Genomic DNA, 21,653 nt, shown 5'->3' on the forward strand with positions numbered 1-21,653 from the left:
TAGGGGTTTATATTTAAGCTGGTGAGCTTATCTATAATGCCCGAGTGGGGTATTGTATCGAAGGCTTTTGCAAGGTCCAGGTAGGCTGTGTGGACCACCTTCCCTCGTCAATGGCCTTGGTGACTGTTTCAAAGAAATCGACCAGGTTTAAGAGGCAAGATCTGCCCTTAACAAAGCCGAACTGGATAGGATCCAGTGTCTGTAGGTCCCCAATATCTTTATTTATGAGGTCCATGATGATCCTTTCCATAGCTTTGCAGACCAAGCTAGTCAAGCTTATGGGGCGATAGTTTCCAGGATCCGTTGAGGCACCACCTTTGTGGAGAGGGACCACTGTTGCTGTACACCACTCTTTGGGTATATATCCTGTAGTAAGGCTGAGATTGAACAGTAGTTTTATGTTTGGGTTTAGTTCTTCTTGGAGTTCATGTAGGATGCAGCCCGGGACACCGTCTGGTCCCATTGATGCTGTGTTTTTTTGCTTTGGGCGGCTCTTACCTGAGCATCTGAGATGTCAGGGGGGCAGCACTCTGCTGAGATAGATATTTGCCCTTTTGGTGGGAAAGGGGGGGAGAAGTTTGCGCTGAACCTGTCAGCTAGGATGTTGGCAATGTCTGTGGGTTTGGTGTATTTTTTTGTCATTTTGGACTAATTCTGAGCATATCTGGGAATTCCCACCCAGGTTCCTAACATAACTAAAGAAAGCCTTGTGATTATTCTTAAGTGTCCTGTGCAATTTTTCTCTCGAAGCTGGCCTTACACGAGTTTATGAGTGCCTGTAGTTTTTTGCTAATACTTATCAGTGATGCCTTCCCTTTTTGGGATTTTGCTCTATCATGTAGTAGCTTCCTCCTTCTATTGTAAAGTTTGTTTATGGCTGGGGTCCACTACACAGGACGCCTAACTTTGGAGGATTGGGTCTTGGTTTTATTTGGGATTGCATGATCCATGCATTCCTGAAGGTGTTCATAGAATGCGTTTATAAAGGATTCTGCGGTCTGGGCCGTATTTTCCACAGGCCCGGGGGCTTTGAAGGATTCCACCTCGGTTTTGAGGAGTGTGAAATTTGCTTTAGAAAAGTTTTTCACTGTGGTTTTCTGGGCAGGGGCTGGGGTCGGGATGTGAATATCTAGTGAGATTAGTTTATGGTCTGATCTTACCAGTGAGGGATACACTTCTGGTCTGGAGCATAGAGTCCCCATGTTGGTGATGATCAGGTCCAGTATGTTTTCCCCTCTTGTGGGAGTGGCAACAAGTTGTTCCATAGCATTTGAGTTCATAAATTCTAGGAACCTTTGGGCTAGGGTGTTGGAGCTAGAGTAATGCTCCTAGTCTATGTTAGGGTAGTTGAAGTTGCCCAATATAATGGTGTTTGGAGAGACCTTCATATTTTCCAGTGTCCTCAGGAAGGCCGAGTGGGGTTCCTGGGTTTGGGAGGGTGGTCTGTAGCAGGCTATAAACTGGAAGGCAGTTTTACCCACTGTTAGTTGCACATGGATAGTCTCTGATGCTTCGTGCTGTGCCACCAACCTGGAGGTGTGGGTATCTTTGACTAATATTGATACTTCCTCCTTTTGTGGTTCGGTCCAAGTTTTGGGGCGAAAAATGGTATGAGGTATAACCTGGTAGTGCTGGGGTGCTCTGGGAGCCTTGAACCAGGTTTCTGTTACTGCACAGATATCGATGTTCTCCATGCTAAGGAGAGTTTCGAGTGCGTGCATCTTGAGGTTTAGACTTCTGGCATTGAGTAGCATTACTCTTAGTTTCTTATCCCTTGTGATACCTATGGAGGTGGGTTGTCTTTTGAGCCTTGCCTAAAAAGGCACTATGGGGTGGCAAGAGCCTTTGCCAATATCCAAAGCCCAGGGTGACAGGTGCAAGCCGTCCCTAGTGAAGCATCGTGGCTTGTCGAGCATGTCATCCCAGGCAGACAGGCATTGGATCCCCTTTGAATGACACCAATACTTAAGCCAATTGTTGAAATTGATCATCTTGTCTTCATATTGTGGCATCATTCTTGGTGAGGGTAAGATGCTACTCAAGGTCAGGGTCATACCGGCCTGGGCTACATGCTCAGAGAGCTCCTCTATGTCTCTTTTCATGTAGTCCAGGTAGGTACATCTCAGGTCATTCACACCAGCATGGACAATGACTGAGTCATATTTGCACTTGCCTTGGAGTGACCTGAGTGCTTGTGTTATGTGGCGGATCCTAGCGCCCGACAGGCAGCTCACCGTGACCTTCTCCTTGTTCAGCCTGGTGAGCAGGACGTCAGTGTGCCTGACGATAGAGTCACCTATTACAAGTGTATCAGGTGTGTTGTTTAGCCTTAAGGGCTGTGACTGTTCGGCACACTGGCTTTGTGAGCTATGTATTGCACATGTTTTGTTATGGGGTAGCAGTTGCTTGGGTGTCTGCTTTGGAGGTCTCTGCTGCTTAGGCAGATTTTTATTTAGAGCCTCCGAGTATGTTTTTGTGTGTTTATGTGATTGGTTTGCTGTCGTGGTAGGTCTATGTGAGACTGGCATTGTAGTGAGTGTGGTTTCCTTCTCCTCCTGACTGGTTACGCCAGTACTGAGTTGAGAGAGCTTAGCCTCCAGTTTGGCTATATGGTTGCATCTCCCAAATGTGTTGGAATTTGTTGGGAGGAGGAGAGGGTTGTCTGTGTACATGAGGCAGTTGTAACACTGCTTCAAGATTCCCAGATTCACCAGCTGGAGTGGAGATTGACAACTGACCTTTGGACATGCTAGAATAGTATTGGGAATTCCTTCATAATTGAAAAAAGGGCCAATGGGGAACAAAGTACTCAAGGGGAGTTTGTGAGGGTGTAGTGCTTTTAATTTTTTAGTGCTGACTTATATAATTGCTTTAGTGAGCAAGTGCCAGGCTTTAGAGTGGGAATAGGGTGTTTATAATGAAAACTAGATCAGTTCTAAGGGAAAAAGTGAAGAGCAGACTTTGTGGAGCCGAGAATGGTTTAAACCCAATTACGCGGCACTGCCCGATGTGCTATGCGCAAAATCGCACAAAGCCGCGCTAAAGTGGGTTTTATACAGGGGGACTTGAAAGAGCTAGAAATTGGCCCAAAACGGCCAATAGACTACCAGATTTTTGTGCTGGGAACACTCCTCCAGGGATAGATAGGCTGCTCCAAGCTCCCCACTGCCACTGGTGAACAAAGAAGCCTCTCTTTATCCAAGAAAGGAAATGGGCAACACAGGAACTTTCCAAAAGTCCAGAATACAGCAAAGCCTGTATTTGGACTACTCTAGGTCAGGAAAGACGGGAAACAAGGATAATTTTTTTTTTTTTTGCAACAAACAGCAGGAAAATAGTGCACTTGAGTGTGTAGCCTCAACAGGTAAAAGCAACAAACAGGACAAACTTTAAAAGTGCAGGTGCAAAAACAACTTTAAACAGTTTAAAACAGTTTGGGAAGCAAAAATACTTGCAGTTTAGCTAGATCGGACAGTCGCCCAGGTAGTAGCAGGAAAACAAACACTTTTATCAGGTTAGCAGTTGCTCTTTTAGCCTCTCTGCTGCTAGCACCACTCTGCAGGACCACAAGGAGCTTGGATGAGTAGTAACAAGCGCAAAAACCATGCCAAAGTGGGTTTTATACAGGGGGGCTTGAAAGAGCTAAAAATTGGCCCAAAACGGCCAATAGACTACCAGATTCTTGTGCTGGGAAAACTCCTCCAGGGATAGATAGGCTGCTCCAAGCTCCCCACTGCCACTAGTGAACAAAGAAGCCTCCCTTTATCCAAGAAAGGAAATGGGCAACACAGGAACTTTCCAAAAATCCAGAATACAGCTAAGCCTGTATTTGGACTACTCTAGGTCAGGAAAGATGGGAAACAAGGATATTTTTTTTTCTTTTTTGCAACAAACAGACTAACAGATTCTTGTGCTGGGAACACTCCTCCAGGGATAGATAGGCTGCTCCAAGCTCCCCACTGCCACTGGTGAACAAAAAAGCCTCCCTTTATCCAAGAAAGGAAATGGGCAACACAGGAACTACCAGATTCTTGTGCTGGGAACACTCCTCCAGGGATAGATAGGCTGCTCCAAGCTCCCCACTGCCACTGGTGAACAAAGAAGCCTCCCTTTATCCAAGAAAGGAAATGGGCAACACAGGAACTTTTCAAAAGTCCAGAATACAGCAAAGTCTGTATATGGACTACTCTAGGTCAGGAAAGATGGGAAACAAGGATAATTTTTTTTTCTTTTTTGCAACAAACAGCAGAAAAATGCAATAAATATGTAACACAGGCTAGCGCACTTGAGTGTGTAGCCTCAGCAGGTAAATGCAACAAACAGGACAAACTTTAAATTACAAGCACAAAAGTGCGCTAAAGCTGGCTTTAAAGCAGGGGGTTAGAAAGAGATGGGAAATGGCCCAAAACAGCCAATAAGCAACAGGTCACTGGGCTGGAACCACTCCTCAATGGACAGATAGGCTGCTCAGAGCTCCCCACTCTCACTGGTGAACAAAGAAGCTTCCTCCTATCCAAATAAGGATATGGGCAGCACAGGAACTATGACACAGCCCAGAGATCAGCAATACCTGAAGACTGGACTATTCTAGTTCAGTAAAGGTGGGAAAAAGGATTTTTTTTTTATACAAAGTAGCAGAAATTAGGTACAGAAACACAGTAAATGCTTTAATTCGGCTAGCACACTTGAGTGTGTAGCCTACCAGTTAAACTAAGCAAAAACAAACTTTAAAAGTGCAAAAAACTCAGAAATACAGGCAGGAATGCAATAAAACAACTTTGCAGAGCTTATTTAGTTAAAGAAACAGAGAAGTCTATATATACAGAAAAGTAGCTAAAACACACAAACACTTCAGATGCAGTGCCACCTAGAGCACTTGAGTTGTAGCAATATTAAGGCAATGAGCTAATGACACTAGACTGGGAGGAGTGTCACAGATCAGATTTACAGTAGGGGCGTGTCACAGATCAGATTTACAGTAGGCGTCACAGATCAGATTTACAGTAGGGGCGGGCAACTGCAAAGCCACCAAGTATAAGAGCAAGACACCAACTGGGAGGGAGGGTGAGGACAATAGCCTACAGACAGTAGCACTACAGAAAGCACAAACAGATAAAGATTTGTAAAGATACAGAATGCTTTTAACTGCAGACAAATCAGTTACTTGTGCAGATTAGTTAATAGCAATAAAATACACTCGAAGACTAAAAAGCAGACAATAAAAGTGCTATATATTAATTGTTAAAAACAATAATCTGAATACATAATCGAAAAAAAACAGGATACTTATATATCTCAGCTAACAGCTGTGGTCAACAACTTATCCAGATGTAGAGACAGAGAAAGAGAGAGACAAGGGGGCTGGAGGGGAGGGAAACCAGGACTGCAACAGTGAATACATTCAAACATCTACAGTTATGGTAAGTGTACACATCTGTACTATGTTCTTTGTGTTTCACTGCTGCAGTTATCACACTTGGGTTGATTCCCAAAGCAGAAGAAAGGGTGGAGGCAGTCAAGAAGAGTTGGGGCTGGCTAGTATGCCCTGCAGGACTGCTGTTGCAAAACCCACCCTGGATTTAGAAAAGATAGGCAGGTGGTAATGCTTGGTGAAGGTGTGTACAGAACTCCAGGTAGCAGCTTCCAGGATGTCACTGGTAGGGACTCCGCTGAGGAATGCTATAGAGGTAGAAGTTGCCCTAGTGGAATGTTTTCTGACCCCCTGAGAGTTAGTTTCCCATGGTGCTTGTAGAAGAAATGGATGCAGTGTGCTATCCATTTGGAAATTGTTTGTTTTGAAATGGCCTTGCCCTCTGCCCCTGGTGCAAAGCTGACTAGTAACTGGTCAGATTTCCTGAAGGGCTTAGTCTTATCAAGGTAGAATCTGAGCTGTCTGTGCATGTTCAAGGAGTGCAAGATCATTTCCCCTTTAATTTGAGGATTAAGGAAGAAGGTTGGCAAATGGATACATTGGTTGAGAGCCACACTACACACCACTTCAGGTATAAAGGAAGGGTTAGTCTTGAGGGATACTCTGTCAGCATGGAAAATAATGAAGGGTTCCACAGCCATCAGTGCTTGTAGCTCAGACATTCTTCTAGCTGAAGTGATGGCCAGAAGCAAGGCTGTTTTCCAAGAGAGGAATTTTAACTCTGTTAACGCTGCAGGATCAAAAGGAGGTAGCATGAGCTTTTCCAGTACAAAGTTAAGGTTCCAAGCAGGGGTGGGGGCTCTCCTTAGTGGCCTTAAGTTGTTTGCCCCTCTCAGGAACTGTTATATAAGAGGGCAAGAGAAGAGAGGTGGCTCAGTGTTGTAATGAGCTGAAATGGCATAGGCATGGATCTTAATGTTGGAGAAGGATAGACCTCTGTGGAGTAGGTCTGCTAGGTAATCCAGAATTAGAGGTAAGGAGGGCAGTGCTGTGTCTTCTCCTTTGAGTCCAGAAACAATACCTTTTCCACTTATCAGCATAGGATTTCCTTGTACTGGGTCTTCTGGCAACAAGAATGACGTCCAGCACCTGCTTGCTTAGGCTGGTCACTGGGGGAGAATTTAAGGAATAAGCCAGGCTGCAAGGTTCATGGTTTGCAGTTGTGGATGCAGGATCTGTCCCCCCTGCTGAGTGAGGAGGGTTGGGATTTGGGGTAGGTGCCAGGGTGGCACTGGTGACAGGCTGCGCGGTAGTGGGTACCAGTGCTGGCATCCTTGGTCTGTCCTGTTTTATCTTTAGTAATATTCTTGAGAGAAGAGGCAGAGGGGGGACTGCATAGATTGAAAGGTTTTCCCACTGGAAGGATAGGGCATCCACTTTCCAGGCCCTACTGTGAGGTGTCCTGGTGCAGAATTTGCTGAGCTGGTGATTGCAGGGGAGGCAAAGAGGTGCACCTCTTGGGCCCTCCATGTCTGGATTAGAATACTGAAGGTGCTGGGGTCTAATTGCCACTCATGTGGGTCTAGGAGATTTCTGCTTAAATCTTCTGCCAGGGAGTTTTGTTTGCCAGGCAGGAATTGAGCTTGCAGATGAATCTGCAAGTCCAAGCCCATGTTCCACAGAGCCATGGCTAGCCTGCAGAGTGGGTAAGAGTGGGTTCCCTCCGCTTGTTGATGTACCACATAACTGTGGTGTTGTCTGTTTTTATTAGCCGGGGTCCTGGTGAGAGTAGGAACGTGAAAGCTGTCAGAGCATGCTGAACAGCTAGCATCTCTTTTTGGTTGATGTGCAGATGAGTTTGACTTGGGCTCCATTGGCCCTGAATGCACTTGTCATCCAGGTGTGCCCCTCAGGCATAGTCTGATACATCTGTGGTTAGGGTCTGGGTGGCATGGGGTTGAGTAAAGGGAAGTCCCTTGTTGTGGTTGCATGCTGCTGCCCGCCAAAGAAACTCTGTCCTTAGACAAGGTATGATAGGTATGATGGTTTCCAGGTCCTGAGACTGTTGGCACCACAGACTTTTTAAGTACCATTGAAGTTTCCTTATATGCAGTCAGGCATATGGAATTAGTAGGATGCAAGAGGCCATGAACCCTCGGGCCTGCAGGATTTTCCTTGCGGATAGCTGGGTTCTGGTGGACATTTGAGCAAAGTAGCTTGTCAGATAGGCTTGCTTTTCTGGAGTAAGGAATGCCATCTTGGATGGTGTGTCCAAGCTTGCTCCCAGGAATACAATCTTTTGACTAGTTTTGATTTATTTTCGTTGATAGTGTACTCCAGGGAGGTTAGAAGGTTCTTTACAAATGTCAGGTGCTGCAACAGCTCTTCCTGACTGTCTGCCTGAATCAGGCAATCATCCAAGTATGGGTAAATTAGAATTTTTCTCTGTCTGCAATAAGCAATGGCTGGAGCCAAGCATTTTGTGAATACTCTGGGAGCAGTGGATAAGCCAAAGGGAAGTGCAGAGAACTGATAATGCATAGATCCTGCCCTGAAATGTAGTTATTTCCTGTATGAGTCCCTGATAGGGATGTGCTGTGCAGATAGGCTTCTTTTAGGTGTAGGGTGACTAACCAGGCATCTTTGGACAGCATAGGAAGAAGCTGCTGAAGGGTGAGCATTTTGAATTTTGGTACCACCAGGAAGGTGTTTAGAGTGGAAATATCTAGGATTGGGCGCCAAATGCCCTCTTTTATGGGTACCAGGAAAGGTCTGGAATAGAACCCTTGACCTGTTATGTTGGAACAGGTTGAATTGCCCTTATGGAGAGCAGGAACTGAACTTGGTTTTGTGCCTCTGCCCACTGGCTTGGAAGGTCTGGGAACCCTTTTGGGGTTGGCAGTGAGTGGAAGTAAAATTTGTAGCCCTGGGATACAATGTTGAGGACCCATCGGTCTTTGGTGATGGAGGTCTAGTTTTTTGTATGATGGGCAAGTTTTTCTCCTAAGGGCACAAGCAGTTGGGCAGAGGTGAGGAGTGGAATAGAGAAGTAATTGTGAATTGTTTCCATAAGGGGGTGGCTTAACACTCCTTGTTTTACAAGTGGAGGCACTCCATTGCTTAGATCTCTGTATACCCTGAGACCGAATTCTGGGGGGGTCTGTTTTCCCTGGGTCTAGTTTGAGATGGCCTTATGGGGGCTGGAAAGGACCAATGTTTCGAGGGGCAATGCCTAATGAATCTCGGAGGCTGCACTTACAAGAAATCTTTGACTGTCTGCATAGATTTAGCCTTTTTTTCCATCTTTTTTAGAATCTCTTCTGCTTTGGTGACAGATTGTCCTTGTTCAAAGGGGCGTCTAGTAATTGTGATTTGACATGGTCTGGCAAGGTCTGCTCCTTAAGCCAAGCATGCCTTCTCAGTACAGAACCACTGACTGATGCCCTGCAAGATGCTTCTAGGGCATCAAAACCACATTGCAAAGTATGCTTGCTGACTTGGCTTACAGAATGCATAAGCTCTTGTAATTCTTTATTTTCTGCACAGTCTGTAAAGGTAGCTAATTTTTGCTTAATAAGTTCCATAATATATTGCTGTTTTTTCAGCATGTGAAACTGGCAATTTAATGCCCTAATGGCGAGAGTTGCAGAGGTGTATACTTTTTTACCCCATCTGTTTAAAGCTCGGGAATCCCTGGCCGAAGGGGTAGGATTCTTAGTTATAGTTGCTTTTATACCTTTAGGCCACTGGGAAATGACCTCTGGGTCAGCAGTAGGACTTTTGAAAAGAAATTTGTGAGAGTCAGGGACTCTGTAGTAACTGTCTGGTTTTCTTGGAGCAGGGGGTAAAGTATCAGGAATTAGGCTGGATTCCATAAAAAACATCATCCAGAACTGGAGGTATTGCTAAAGGTCTATGTTGTGGCAAATCTAGAAATTCTCTGAGTCCCTTTTTGGACTGAGGATAGTCTTGGCATTCCCAGTGGAAATGCTCTCTTAAAGTATGTAGGGTTTCACCAAAAGAACAATCCTCTTGAGGGAAAGCAGAGGGAATGGATTCCTCTGCATCTGAATCCTCATAAGCAGATAAAGGCATGTCTTCATATTCCGAAACCTCAGAGTTTTCGGACTCTTGGTCTGTTAAAGCTGCTGGGGACAGGTCTCTTTTTCTCTTAGCAGGAAAAGGCTGGCTTCCCCTAATCAGCATAATCAGGTCTTCTGCCATTTTAAGCATTTGATGTTGTGGCAAGGAAGCAGGTGCTTGAGTTTGGGTTGTTGTTTTTTTAGGCATAGCTCGTACTTTTAGACAGAACTGAAGACGTAAAAGAAGTCATCAATTTGTGTCAAATATCGGTAGTGCAAAGAACTTCCTCAGAAGCCGGTGCCTGCACAGCAGCTCCGGACCCATCCAAGGTAAAGACATCCGCAGGTTCTGTAGTCAAAGAAGAATCTCGCAGCATACCGGACTCAGAACGGTTCTTGGTAGTGGCCTGCGAAAGAGCCTCACTGAGTACCAGCGAACTGGTGACTAGCTTAATGGAAGTGTCGGCAGTTTTGGACCTGTGCGGTCTGTCTCTGTCTTTATCCTTATGTTTTTTTGGAAGATCGGTAGTTGGATGGCTCACTGAAGCCATTTCGGAATACGGAGATCGAGAGTGAAAGTATTTAGTGAAAATAAGGGCCCGATGACGAATAGTTCGGGCATTGAACAACGCACAAAACCAACAGCGAGGTACGTCGTGGTCTGGGCCTAAACAGGTGATGCAGTAAGAATGGAAATCTCGGTGTGGTATTTACTTTCCACAGGTGAGACAATTGTTAACTTTTTCTAACATTGGTTAGAGCAAGGAAAAAGGATCCCCAACGGGGTACTTAGCTTTAGAAGACTTCAGGATGATTCAATTCAGAAATGAAAACTCAGGTAGTGGCCGACCGACACTCATGCAAACTGCTTCTGCTTCAGGCTCCTTGGCAAGAAAGACTGGGGTAATGGCATCGGGTGTCTGTTTTTATACCCCTGATGACCTGACATCAGTCCTGGAGCAACAGCAACCGATGCAGAAATACTAAGTCTCTGGTATTCTGGTCGACTGAGGGCTATCTATAGCCAGATAACCCAAGTGTGATGACTGCAACAGTGAAACATGAAGAACATCTGCAGAATACTACACAGAAAATAAGGGATTACCTCAATAATATGCATGAGTTTAGTAAGATTACTGTTAAGCAACTGTTTTTTGATAATAATTCTAGAGCACAAAAACCTTTAGCACGATGACACAGTCAACATAAAGTGGAAAGGGCTATCACCAAGTATATAATGCATAACTGACAATGACTGGATAGATTATAAGTAATGCATAATGTTTGCAAGTAAAGTGGTATCAGTGTGGTTTGTTTTTCATTTATATAAATGTAAGACTGCCTGTGTCATACGTGATAATTTAATAAAGATGTTTTTTGTTAAAAAAAAAAAAAAAAAAAAAAAAAAACATTAAGAAGAAAACCTCAAGCACTACTTACCATATATAATGTGTTATACATCATATAAATGTTGTTACCTTATCTTTTAGCTTGTCAAGATCCTTTTGCAAGTATGCCTTTTCTTCTTCTAGGCTGTTACGATACCGTGTAATAACCTCAAGTGAAGCTTCAGACATTGAGAGTTTCTTTAAGGCATCAGCCAGCTCCTGCTGTAGCTGCCTCACAGTCCCCTTAATACAAACGAAAGAAAACTATATCAAACATTTTAAATGCAGTAGTTTTGCATTAACTATTTACATTTAATTTCATTACATAATCTGCCTTATTATTCACATTAAATCACTTACCTGCTTCAACCCTTTACTAGTGACCATTTCCAAGAAGACTGTATCCAGACATAACTGTATGTTTCTGACTTGTCTGCTCTATCTATATAATATGGTCATACTTTCAAAATAGTTTGACAAATTCTCATGAAAATTTCCTAGAAAATACTGGAACAGTTACTTATAAAACACCCACAGACTGTGTTCCTAGAGTCAAACGCAAAACAGCAGCTACATAATGAACTTATAATAATATAATTTTTATACACAACATTTGAAAAAAAGTATCATTTTTAAACAAAAATATAAATGGGCATTACAATGGCACAGTGGGTACCCGCTGTGGTGGTGCTGCGGTAGCGTTGTCGCCTCACAGTAAGACGCTGTCCGGTTCAATTGTCAGCTAGAGCGTCTTCTGCATGGAGACATGCGTGAATGGGTGTACCTTCGTCGAAGGTTGTCCATCAGGGCTAGTAACTTGGCACGTAAAAATCAACTACCAATCATTAGCGGACCGGAGTTCCGCTGTGGCGACCCCTAACCGGGAAAAGCCGAACGACACAACAACAACAATACTCTTACGTTTGCTATTCTGGACACAAATTATAACTTTTTATTACAGAATGCTTAAAGATGCTTAATTTGTTAAACTGGATGTTTTGCAAATATTGTAGTTTTCCAATTTTTAACAGCCAATTTGAACTGAATTTGATCTTAACTGCAAATGTAAGAATCCTCACATCGTTTCCAGATATGATTACAAAATTTCACGACAGATGGATTGATTCCAAGACAGAGGACACACAGCAACTGCTGCAAAATTCTGTGGAGTAAAATTATCATTCTGCCAAAAGACTGACGACTTGGCTGAACTAGAAAGATATCAAAATACTCCAGAACTTTCCGATACAATTTTAAGAAGAAAAGAAGTATCAACTATTTTCCCGTCAGACCAACTTTCCTCAGCAATTACTGGGATCAGACTACAACAACCATGAGTTTAACAAAATCTCTTCCAGTGACTTGATACCAAAAATATAATTCCAACAAACTGTCTTTTCTATCCAAGAACTCCTTCTGAAAACAGACCAACCTGAGACAATTGTGTCAAACAACCTGCAATTCTCAAGTCAATCATTCTACAACAGGGAATCCAAATCAAAGATATAGAAAACTCACTAAATGATACAGAAAACTGAATGAAGGAGGACGACAACCAAAAATCATTTTTATTAAAACAAAATACATTACTAAATAAAAAGTGAGGACCATGAGAAAAAAAACAATAAGAAGAAACAACATAAGAATATCTGGTATCCCTGAAAAGATAGAAATGAGTGACACAGTACGCTTCCTAAGTACATCAGTGATTTCCCAAACTACTAATACTACAGAAAGGACTTTTCTGTGACATAGAAAGGGCACAAAGATCCATGGGATAACTTTTAACATTAAAACACAATGCACCACTAAGGTCAACAACAGTGACATTTTTTTTTTACTTGCATAACAGTTAGTAATGAAAACAACATGGTCAAACACAATAATTAAAGCAAGCTCTAATGTCATTACATCTGACAATGACTATGTTACTAAAACTTTATAGAGAAAAAAAAAGAAAACATGATAATCAGTTGTCAAACTACTTAAGCAAAATTACATTAAAGATGATATTTTGTACCCAGTAAGACTTATACTTATTCCTCCCTGCAGACAAAAGAATTTGCAATTCTCTCAATTTATGTTTTTCTTTCATATAAAACATCAGCATCATCCCAATCAGTGATTATACGGACTGGTCCCATTCTACATCAGATATATGGACTGGTCCCATTCTACATCAAATATATTGCCCAAGAAGTGAAACTAACCCAGCAACACCTAAGAAAACTAAATCAACACTTCGGCAGCTGCTAAAAACAAGAAACAATCATAACTTATGACTTTCTTCTAACTGGGGAAAATGGAAATTCTAAAATTCAGTATAAAGACAAACTGCAATGATGGTTGCACACTAAGCGACAAGCTAAGTAGAGTTCCCCAGTGTAAAAACTGAGAATTTTTCATAAAAAGCCAGTAAACTTATCAATTTGAGTAAATTTCAGTTACTGGTCAGCAACTATACTGCCTTGATACCAGCAACGAAGAAATCTGGAGAAAAAGAAAAATCAACCAGGAGAAAAAAAGAAAAGAAAAAAGAAAAAGATTCTGGCTAGGAAGAACCTTGCAGCTATTCAGCAAAACGCAGCACAAGTTTCAGCTTTAGTACTGGAGGTGGCTTTCAGTAATTCTGAGGAAAACAAAGCAAATAGACTCAGGGTGTTTAAAACAAGTGAGACACTGGAGGAATACATGCATCAAATGACAAAAGGCTTAAAAAAAGAAATTAGAAATTAAATGAATAAAAGACAAGCTGAACATAGGGCTTCTTAAAAACTGTTTCAAAATTTTAGAAGACAGAGCACATATTGAAAAAAATGAGATTTTTTTTTGCTACAGTATTTTATGAAACTGCAAACAGAAAACTGGACTGGTATTCCAAAGTAAGATTTGCTAACTGAGGGGTCACACTATGTGCATGCTTCAAATATGGCCATGACAAAGCAGCCAAGATCTATATTAGTAAAGGTGCAGCCATTCCAGCAGTCTCCATTTGTCAGCTACTCCTCACAAAATTATGACAGACAGGAAAAGCATTAAAACTGGGACACCAGAGTATTTGTGGGAAATGATTATTCCCTGTACCCCAGCCCAAAAGAGAAGCAAGCTTATGCCAGCAAGCAGACAACGTTGAGAGGAAGGTATGAGATTGGTATATCCCTTTGTCTTAGAATAAAAAATGTAAAAAGAAAAATTTGTGGTATCCCTCAAAGTCTCAGAAAACCCAGTATGCAACCTATACTGGTCAAATACACACCAAGCAGAAATTTTGGAGGGTGTGAACTTCACTCCTTGAAATATATTATGCACCTAGTTCACTAATAAAATTCGAACTTTAAAATACATACCACAAAATAATAAAATAGTAGGTAGCCCACAGTTGAGCTAAATGGAATATCCTTTATTGAAACACACAAACAAGCAATCCTAGTTGAGTATAATGAAAAGCATTAAAGACATTCATTAATTTATATATAATTTATATATAATCCAATTATTTGGAGCAAGAGAGTGGTTGGAGAAGGTGGTTCTGTTAAGGGCAATAAAAGCATTAAATTCATTCCTTTAACCAAGTCCATCTTCCCCTTAACACCATAGTGTAAACTGAGACTGTGCTACCTTAAAACTGCAACTTAAAAGCTACTGACAAATTAGAATATATAAGAACAGCTTATTAAGGATAACCTACTAATCCAAACTTTATTAATTAAGAAACAACTCACTAACAAAATGACTAATTAACTAACAAAAAGATCTACCACTAAATATCTATCAAAATAAATATTAGCAACTTATAAACTGAAACACTTTTAATGAATATCACTTTTACACCAAATAAATACTTCATCAGGTTTGTGTGTAAAAAACATATCATAATATAAATGGACATGTGTATAGATCTACAAGTGAACACCTAAGCAGGCTGAAAACCATAGGTATAATTGCTAAGGTGGAAATAAAGCATTAAGGTGTCTAAGAAAGCACTTAGTTTAAATGAGTAAAAATATCAGAAAACAGTACCAATGCAATTATTTTCATTGTAAAATATTTACAATGTTTGGTATTTGTTTATAACAATATTAGTGTGTAATGTCAGCATTAATCAGTCCCATATCAGACTTTTAATAGTCTTTTAAATAGTGAGGCAGTTTTCTGAGTTCTAGTATGCTTTTTATGGAGCAATAATAATTAAGCCCCAGTTTTCTAAAAGAGTTCAGTTTCAGCTGCCACAGTAGGTCACTGTTTTTGTTCCCGAAGGTAATCCAAAATTATTCCCCAGCAATACACACTCTGAATGCCACTTTACACTGTTTCATGGCCTCGTTTCTACCGAAATAAACGAAAGTCGCAACCGTGAGCATCTGGTTGCGATAATACGTAAGTACCCGCTTTTCTAAAACATTATGGATGTCTCCTTCCAGTTCCAAAAGGTCCACCTGATCAATAACTTGAAATTTAAAGCCAGTGTGTCTTTTGTGAAGGTGCAGATGCCGAGCCAGTGCATTATTCTTGCATTCAGCATTAATTTCGGAAAGATGGCCAGAAATCCTTCTTTTAAGTCTGTTGAGTGTTCTCCTTACATAGAATGCTTCACAGTCATTGCAGCTTGCTCTGTAAACCACCTGCATTGAGTTACAGTCACCTCCTGCTTTGGTTTTAATCAGTTTCTTTAAATAAGGAGAGAAAAACATGTCTCCCTCCCTCCTGTATGTCCTGACAAAAACACATTTGGCTCCACACTTATTGGTGCATGTATCCAATGGTCTGGGCCTACCTTCAACCCAACTCCTGATGTTTTTGGCTTTCCTATACACAAAGGAAGGAGCTTCTCCAAGGATGTCCATTAGATATGATCTTTCAGTAATTGTGGCCCAGTTCCCTCTAATAATATTAATAATGCTGTAACAGTCAACAGTAAAAGCCGAGATACAATTGACTTTAGATTTGTTGTCCATAGATTTCTTTAAAACCCTCCTATAAGGAATGTTAAGTACTGGTGAAGTTGTACTTTTTAGTTAAATTATAGGTTCCAGAATGCTTCTTAACTTTTTTCTTTTGTATCCCCTCACCAAAAAGTAATTTTCAAGAACATTTGGGTTCTTACAGAAGGGTTCCCTTTTCATGGTGATCCTGGCCAACCTGTGGCCCTGGAACTTAAATACATTATATTTTGTCCTGGTGGGATGGAGGCTCTTATTATGCAGCAGGAGGTTTACTCTGGTAGGTTTTCTGTAAAGATCTGTGTCCATTTTACCTTGGTCCAAGTCTTTAGTAATCTGTATATCTAAGAAGACTGCCGAGGTGACACTGTGGGAAGAGGTGAAATGCTGGAAGCTGGTGGTTTGATTCAGACAGTTGATAAAATCTAATTTAGCACTGTCTCATTTCCACACAATAAAGATGCCATCAATAAAGTACAGATACACTGTGATATGTTGCATTTATTCTCTGTTGTTAAAAACATAATCCTCCTCCCACTTGCCTAGGGCTATTTTGACTAAGCTAGGAGCCATAGCTGCCCCATGACACCAGTGTTTTGTTTATAGTAATTTTCACTAAATGTAAAAAAAAATGTAGCTTAGCACCATATCTAAAAGTTTACCTGTTCTTTCATGTAGTGCTGGTGTGACATTGTTCTTTTTTCTCTATGAATCAATCACTGTTTCAATATAATAATTATGTGGAAGTACAGTACATAATGATTCAACATCTATTGTTCATAAAATGCTATTAGCATCAAATGTAACATTTTTTGTTTTCCTTAAAAATCATTAGTCTTTTATGTTTGAAATGTTCTTCAAAGCCAGAGGTTGTAACAAAAGATCCAGCATGTTTGTTCCTTAATTCTAGCTTAAAGCAGGTGCCAATGGAAAAATAAATGGCAAATAATTTCACAAGTGCAAGAAAGAACTATCATTTTTCATGACTTTCATCATATTCTCTTGTTTTTTCAAGCCTATCTGCTTTAAAAAAAGTCTTGTCTACACCTTAATATAAGGACATTAGTCTAGAGATCCATCTCTATAAATAAGGAAAATTGTCTTTTATTTCTATATATAATTTAATCAATACCCTTTTACATCCCTCGGCATAATTTGCCATGCTTTTCTCCAGCCTCTCTTGTCTTGTTACTATGTAAAGCTTGAATACAGCAGAATTAAGATAAAGCACATTCTTACTTTAATATCACAAGTTCTTTCAAAATGGCCCCCTGCAACCCCCACCCCAGAGGTAAGCATTCCTGGTTAATACGGCTGTAGGGGGGGGGGTCTATATTAGATAAACTAAAGTGTATCTAACCGAACGCTGACATAATCGAAAATCCCGGAACTCGAAACCGCAATTGGACGGGGGGGGGCTGCGGCCCCATACCCCCCGCTAAATATATATTCCAACTCCGAGATCGCATTACAGTGAGGAAAGGGCAGATATTCCCATCTTCACTGTACCGCCATCTCTCAACTGCGGTTTTGAGTTCTGGGATTTTTGTTCTAGTCAGTGTTTGATTAGATAAACTTTCGTTTACCTAATATAGACCCCGGTAGGGGATGTGGGAAAAAGGGCTGATCTTCTAGGAGAGCCATCAAGGTCAAGCACCATCTGATGTGAGATCTGCAGATGGTATCCGATGAATCTGTGCATGAAGAAGATGTAAAAACTGAGACCATTGTACAGAAGGGGTCCCTTGAAGAGCTCTTATATGGTATTTGGATGAGAAACCAATGTTATTGAGTATTGTAAGGGCAAAGGGTGTTGGAGAACTTGAAAAGCTACCTGATGCAGAGATACAATCATGGACTCTGGGAGTTTGGCTATATGACTGGTCATATTCAGGTGGCATCCAATGAACTCTTATCTGTTGTGTAGGTATCATCTGGCTCTTTAACTGGTTCACTGTGATCCCTGGTTTGAGAAGAAACGTGAGCAAGATATCCCATTGGTGGTTCAGAAGATCCCTGATTGGGGTGGTGAGGAGCCAACCATATAAGTATGGGAACATGTGGAACCCTAGCCATTTGAGTTATGCTGCCAACACTGCCGTGCATTTAACAAACACCCAGGGGCCTGTGATGAGCCAAAGGGCAGTGCTCTGAATTGGAAATGATTGGCTCTCAGACATAAATGGAGAAATCTCCTGGATTGCCTGGCTACTTTGATATGGTAGTAGACATCCTGGAGATCTATAGAGCACATCCAATCCTTCCTCAGTAAAGGCAGAATGAACTGAACAATGACCATCCAAAACTTTGCCTGTTTCACACACTGACTGAGATGACTGAGGTGCAAAACTAGCCTGACATTCTTTTTTTTTTGGAACTAAACAGAACCTGAAATGGACTGTGGATCCTAATTGGTCTGATGGGACCTGATGGATGACTCTTTTTTTCCAACAGCTTTAAACGTTCAGCTGTTGCAGATTCCATCTGAGTTGGTGGTATTGTGGGAATATTTTTTTTTTGTGGTGGGGAAACAAAGGGAATAATGCATTTTCTAGTGATTATCCTCAGCAGCCAAATATTTGGTGTGATGGCCTACCAAGCTTGAGGGTGCAGGGATAAGCACCCTGCAACTGCCTCCAGAGTGTAGTAGTTGGGCAGTCCTTCAGGACCACTGGAAGGATTTCTCGGTCAAGGGACAGCAAAATCCCTGATTCTGTAGCCTGCTTCAGCCCCATTAAAAATCGATGCCCCCCCCCCACTGCCTCAGCAGGGGCTGCCAGTAAAAACATCTTGGTGAAACCCTTAGAATTTCCTGAACTACATCTACTCCCCCCCCCCCCTCTGTTTTCTGGAAAATCAACTTTGAAGTGTGAGAAGTGGATCTCAATGGCTCGCTCCTGGTGAGACTTCTTAACCTCTGGACCAAAATGTGTTGAATTGTCAAAAGGGGCATTAAGGAAGAATGTCTTGAAGCCTTCTGCAAAGTCACATGATCGTATCCAGGCATGTCAGAGGATAGCTATGCCAATGCCTTTTGCTGCTCTAGCCATACCATCAGTTGCACTGGAAAGCAGACGCATGGAAATGCTGGACATCAACTGTAAGACAGGCAAATGGAGCTCCACTGTTTTCTGGATATCTAAAGGTAAGTTAGCTCAGAGCGATTTGGTGAGTTCTCAAGTCAAGTCCCTCTGGAACAGAGCCATATGTGCAAGGCAGTTCAAAGTCGCTGATGTACATGTCCATTTCCCAAATATGGCCAATGCTCTTGACTCTCTCTTAGAAGGACAGACAGAGATATTCTCTTTGGAGAGTTCTTTCTTGATGGCTGCTGGCACAACTATGGCATCTACTAGAAGACCATTGCTCCAGTGAGCTCAGTCTTTTGGTGCAATTAAAATCCTATCAGTTTTCTTCAGTATATGCTACTAGATCTACCAAAGCATCAGCAGGTTGTATCACCCAGAAGGTAGAAGAGCCAGCTCCAAAAGCATCGAGGAACACATATTCTTCAGAGGAAGGTGTGTCAGTGGACCAGTGCAACATATTGCTTCAATTCTAAAATGTCACCAAAGGTGACATCTTTACTGGGGATCTTGGGGAGCCTTCCCTATCATCCAAGTCTGTGTCTTCTGTGACTGATTCTGGGGAGGACTCCAACTCCAAATGGCTATTCTTGCAAGTCTATTTACTGGGAATCTGCCTGGATGGGTGTTCTGGAGATAGCTCAGAATCAGACTGTGAGCTTGCATGGTGAACAGGCCTGAGACTGAAGGAAGTTAATTGTCCCTGTTGACTTGGATATGCAGAGTTAGATGCAGTGTCCATACAGGGTTTGGAATGGAGCTTAGTCTGAAGAAAGTACCTCTTCTCATGGCCAGGCAAGAAACCTTTTGAAAGCCTCAAATGCTGAAACAGAGATCAGTGTCATAAAAGACCTCCCTACAATCTAGAAAAGCGTCCACAGTCCCAACCCACCCCAACTCCAAAGCAGACATCGGAGCAGAGCAATCTAGTGTTGAAGCCCTGAGGGGTAAGAGATGGCTCTGAAAAATTTTGATGTCGACTCACCTCCCTGAGCTCTGGCACCAATGCTTTCATTCTGAGACTCATCCTGATCTGAAAGAACGGACACAGTAAGAGTTCAAGTAAAAAGGACTGTCAGCTGCAACAAGGGTACTCTGAGGATGCTTGGGCCATGGTTTTTCATATCTAGTGGTTGTAGTGGAATGGGAGACACGAATGAAGTGGTGGTTGGAGACAGTCTTGGTGCATCCAGATAGGACGCTGCTGAAAGGACCCAAGCTGGATTTGCATCTGAAGGAATCTCTGTATCATTTTGTCAATGTCTACCTTGGTCAGGCTCCTTGACAAATTAATGGATCTGGAGGATGATGCCACTGAAGGTGATTTAAAGGAGTGCATCTCCTGCAAAAAAGAATGGAGCAGAGGATTTGTTTATTGGCTCCAGCATAAATTGAGGTGGAGGTACAGGTGACCAGATCTGAGGAGGCAACGCATCCATTTGTCTAGAGCCATTTGGTGCCAAACCCAAGGGTTCTGATTGGACCGGGATAGTTTTCTGAACTTCTCTGGTCTTTTCTTAAAAGCCTTGTCCTTGTCTTTTGGTTTCTCTTTTTCTTTTGTTTTTTTTGTTTTTCACGCATTCTGGCTGAGGAAGGAGACAGGGTGCATGTACTTATCTGAGTGGGTATAAGGCCTTTCAAAACTAAGTTATTCCTAAGGCCCGGTAGGGCCCTGGTACCAAAATGCTGCTCCTAGGAAGTAAACAAAAAAGGGCCTGTGGGTCCTACAGCAGAATTTTATGGCCACAGGCAGTAGATTTTTTAAAGTCATAATCTTTGTCCCACATACAATATGCTACAACCCCCTATTACAAGAAAAAAACAATATTCAAGAAAAAGACATGTTCTATAAGCACAAATGCAAATAGGTAACTTCTGTCAATAGTTATTAAGAACAAATGTCATCAAAGAAAGAGTTAGGACATACTTTTCTTAAGATAAGAATATAGAAAATAAATCAGGGAGACTGGATAAGAAAAAAAGGAGTAACTAGTGCCAAGATATGGCATTAAAGAGAGAGAAAAAAGACACTACACTTAGCTGAGCCACAAAAGATCATCAGAGCCCTCGAAAATGCGACTGTCTTGATCAACAAATGAGATCTGTAGCATTTTGGAGGAGGAGAGGGAATTTTGGATAGGGGTGGAGTCACAGCCCAGGATCCACAGCTTCTAAAAGGTGCAAAGGTCAGATCCAGTTGGATCTGATAACCCAAGTGTTGAATCAGATGAAAAAACAGAACACTGACTTAAATATTTATTTGCCAACCTGTTACACAAACAGTTTGGTAAAATAATTATTTTGCCCAACTTTCAAGAATTTATGACTCTACTAGAAGAAACAATACATATGGAAACAAAGGTAAAAGAAACAAGAATCTTCCCTAATAAATGGATCAAGAATCCTTGGAAGAAAGTTTTTTTCTCTCATTGAGACTTTAAAGATCTCCACATCTTCTTAGTACTTGGAGAAATTACACTGATTTTTTTGTTATGTGTAACTACCTCTCTCTAAGTTATTCTCATTTTTTTTCATATAGGCCATATGTATATATTGTATATAGTTTGTCTTTGTTTCATTTGTATTCTAGTAGAAATTATGTTTTGTCTTTTTGAAAATCAATAAAATATTTGGAAAAAAAAAAGGTTTTTTTTTTGCCAAACTGTTAATTTAATAGGCTGGCAATTAAAAATAATTATTTCACACGTACTTAAATCACGCCAAATTATTGTATTTATTCTAACTAGACCTGGCCTTCAAAGGGATACACACGCTGCCTGCTGGCA

General features: G+C 41.5%; 1 protein-coding gene across 7 annotated transcripts in view; it reads right to left on the minus strand.

Moving 5' to 3' along the window:
- The window catches only part of LOC122815888 (ankyrin repeat domain-containing protein 26-like), a 2,190,206-nt gene that overhangs the window by 657,842 nt on the left and 1,510,711 nt on the right, over window positions 1–21,653 (minus strand). For all 7 annotated transcript variants that reach the window (XM_044088730.1, XM_044088728.1, XM_044088731.1 and 4 more), the window contains one exon: window positions 10,932–11,084. In XM_044088730.1, the coding sequence (XP_043944665.1) occupies window positions 10,932–11,084 (153 nt within the window). The remainder of the gene's footprint in view (window positions 1–10,931; window positions 11,085–21,653) is intronic.

This window comes from Protopterus annectens, chromosome 11.part0 (genome assembly GCF_019279795.1).
Source record: "Protopterus annectens isolate FY-2018-M chromosome 11.part0, PAN1.0, whole genome shotgun sequence".
NCBI classification, from domain to species: Eukaryota; Metazoa; Chordata; order Ceratodontiformes; family Protopteridae; genus Protopterus; species Protopterus annectens.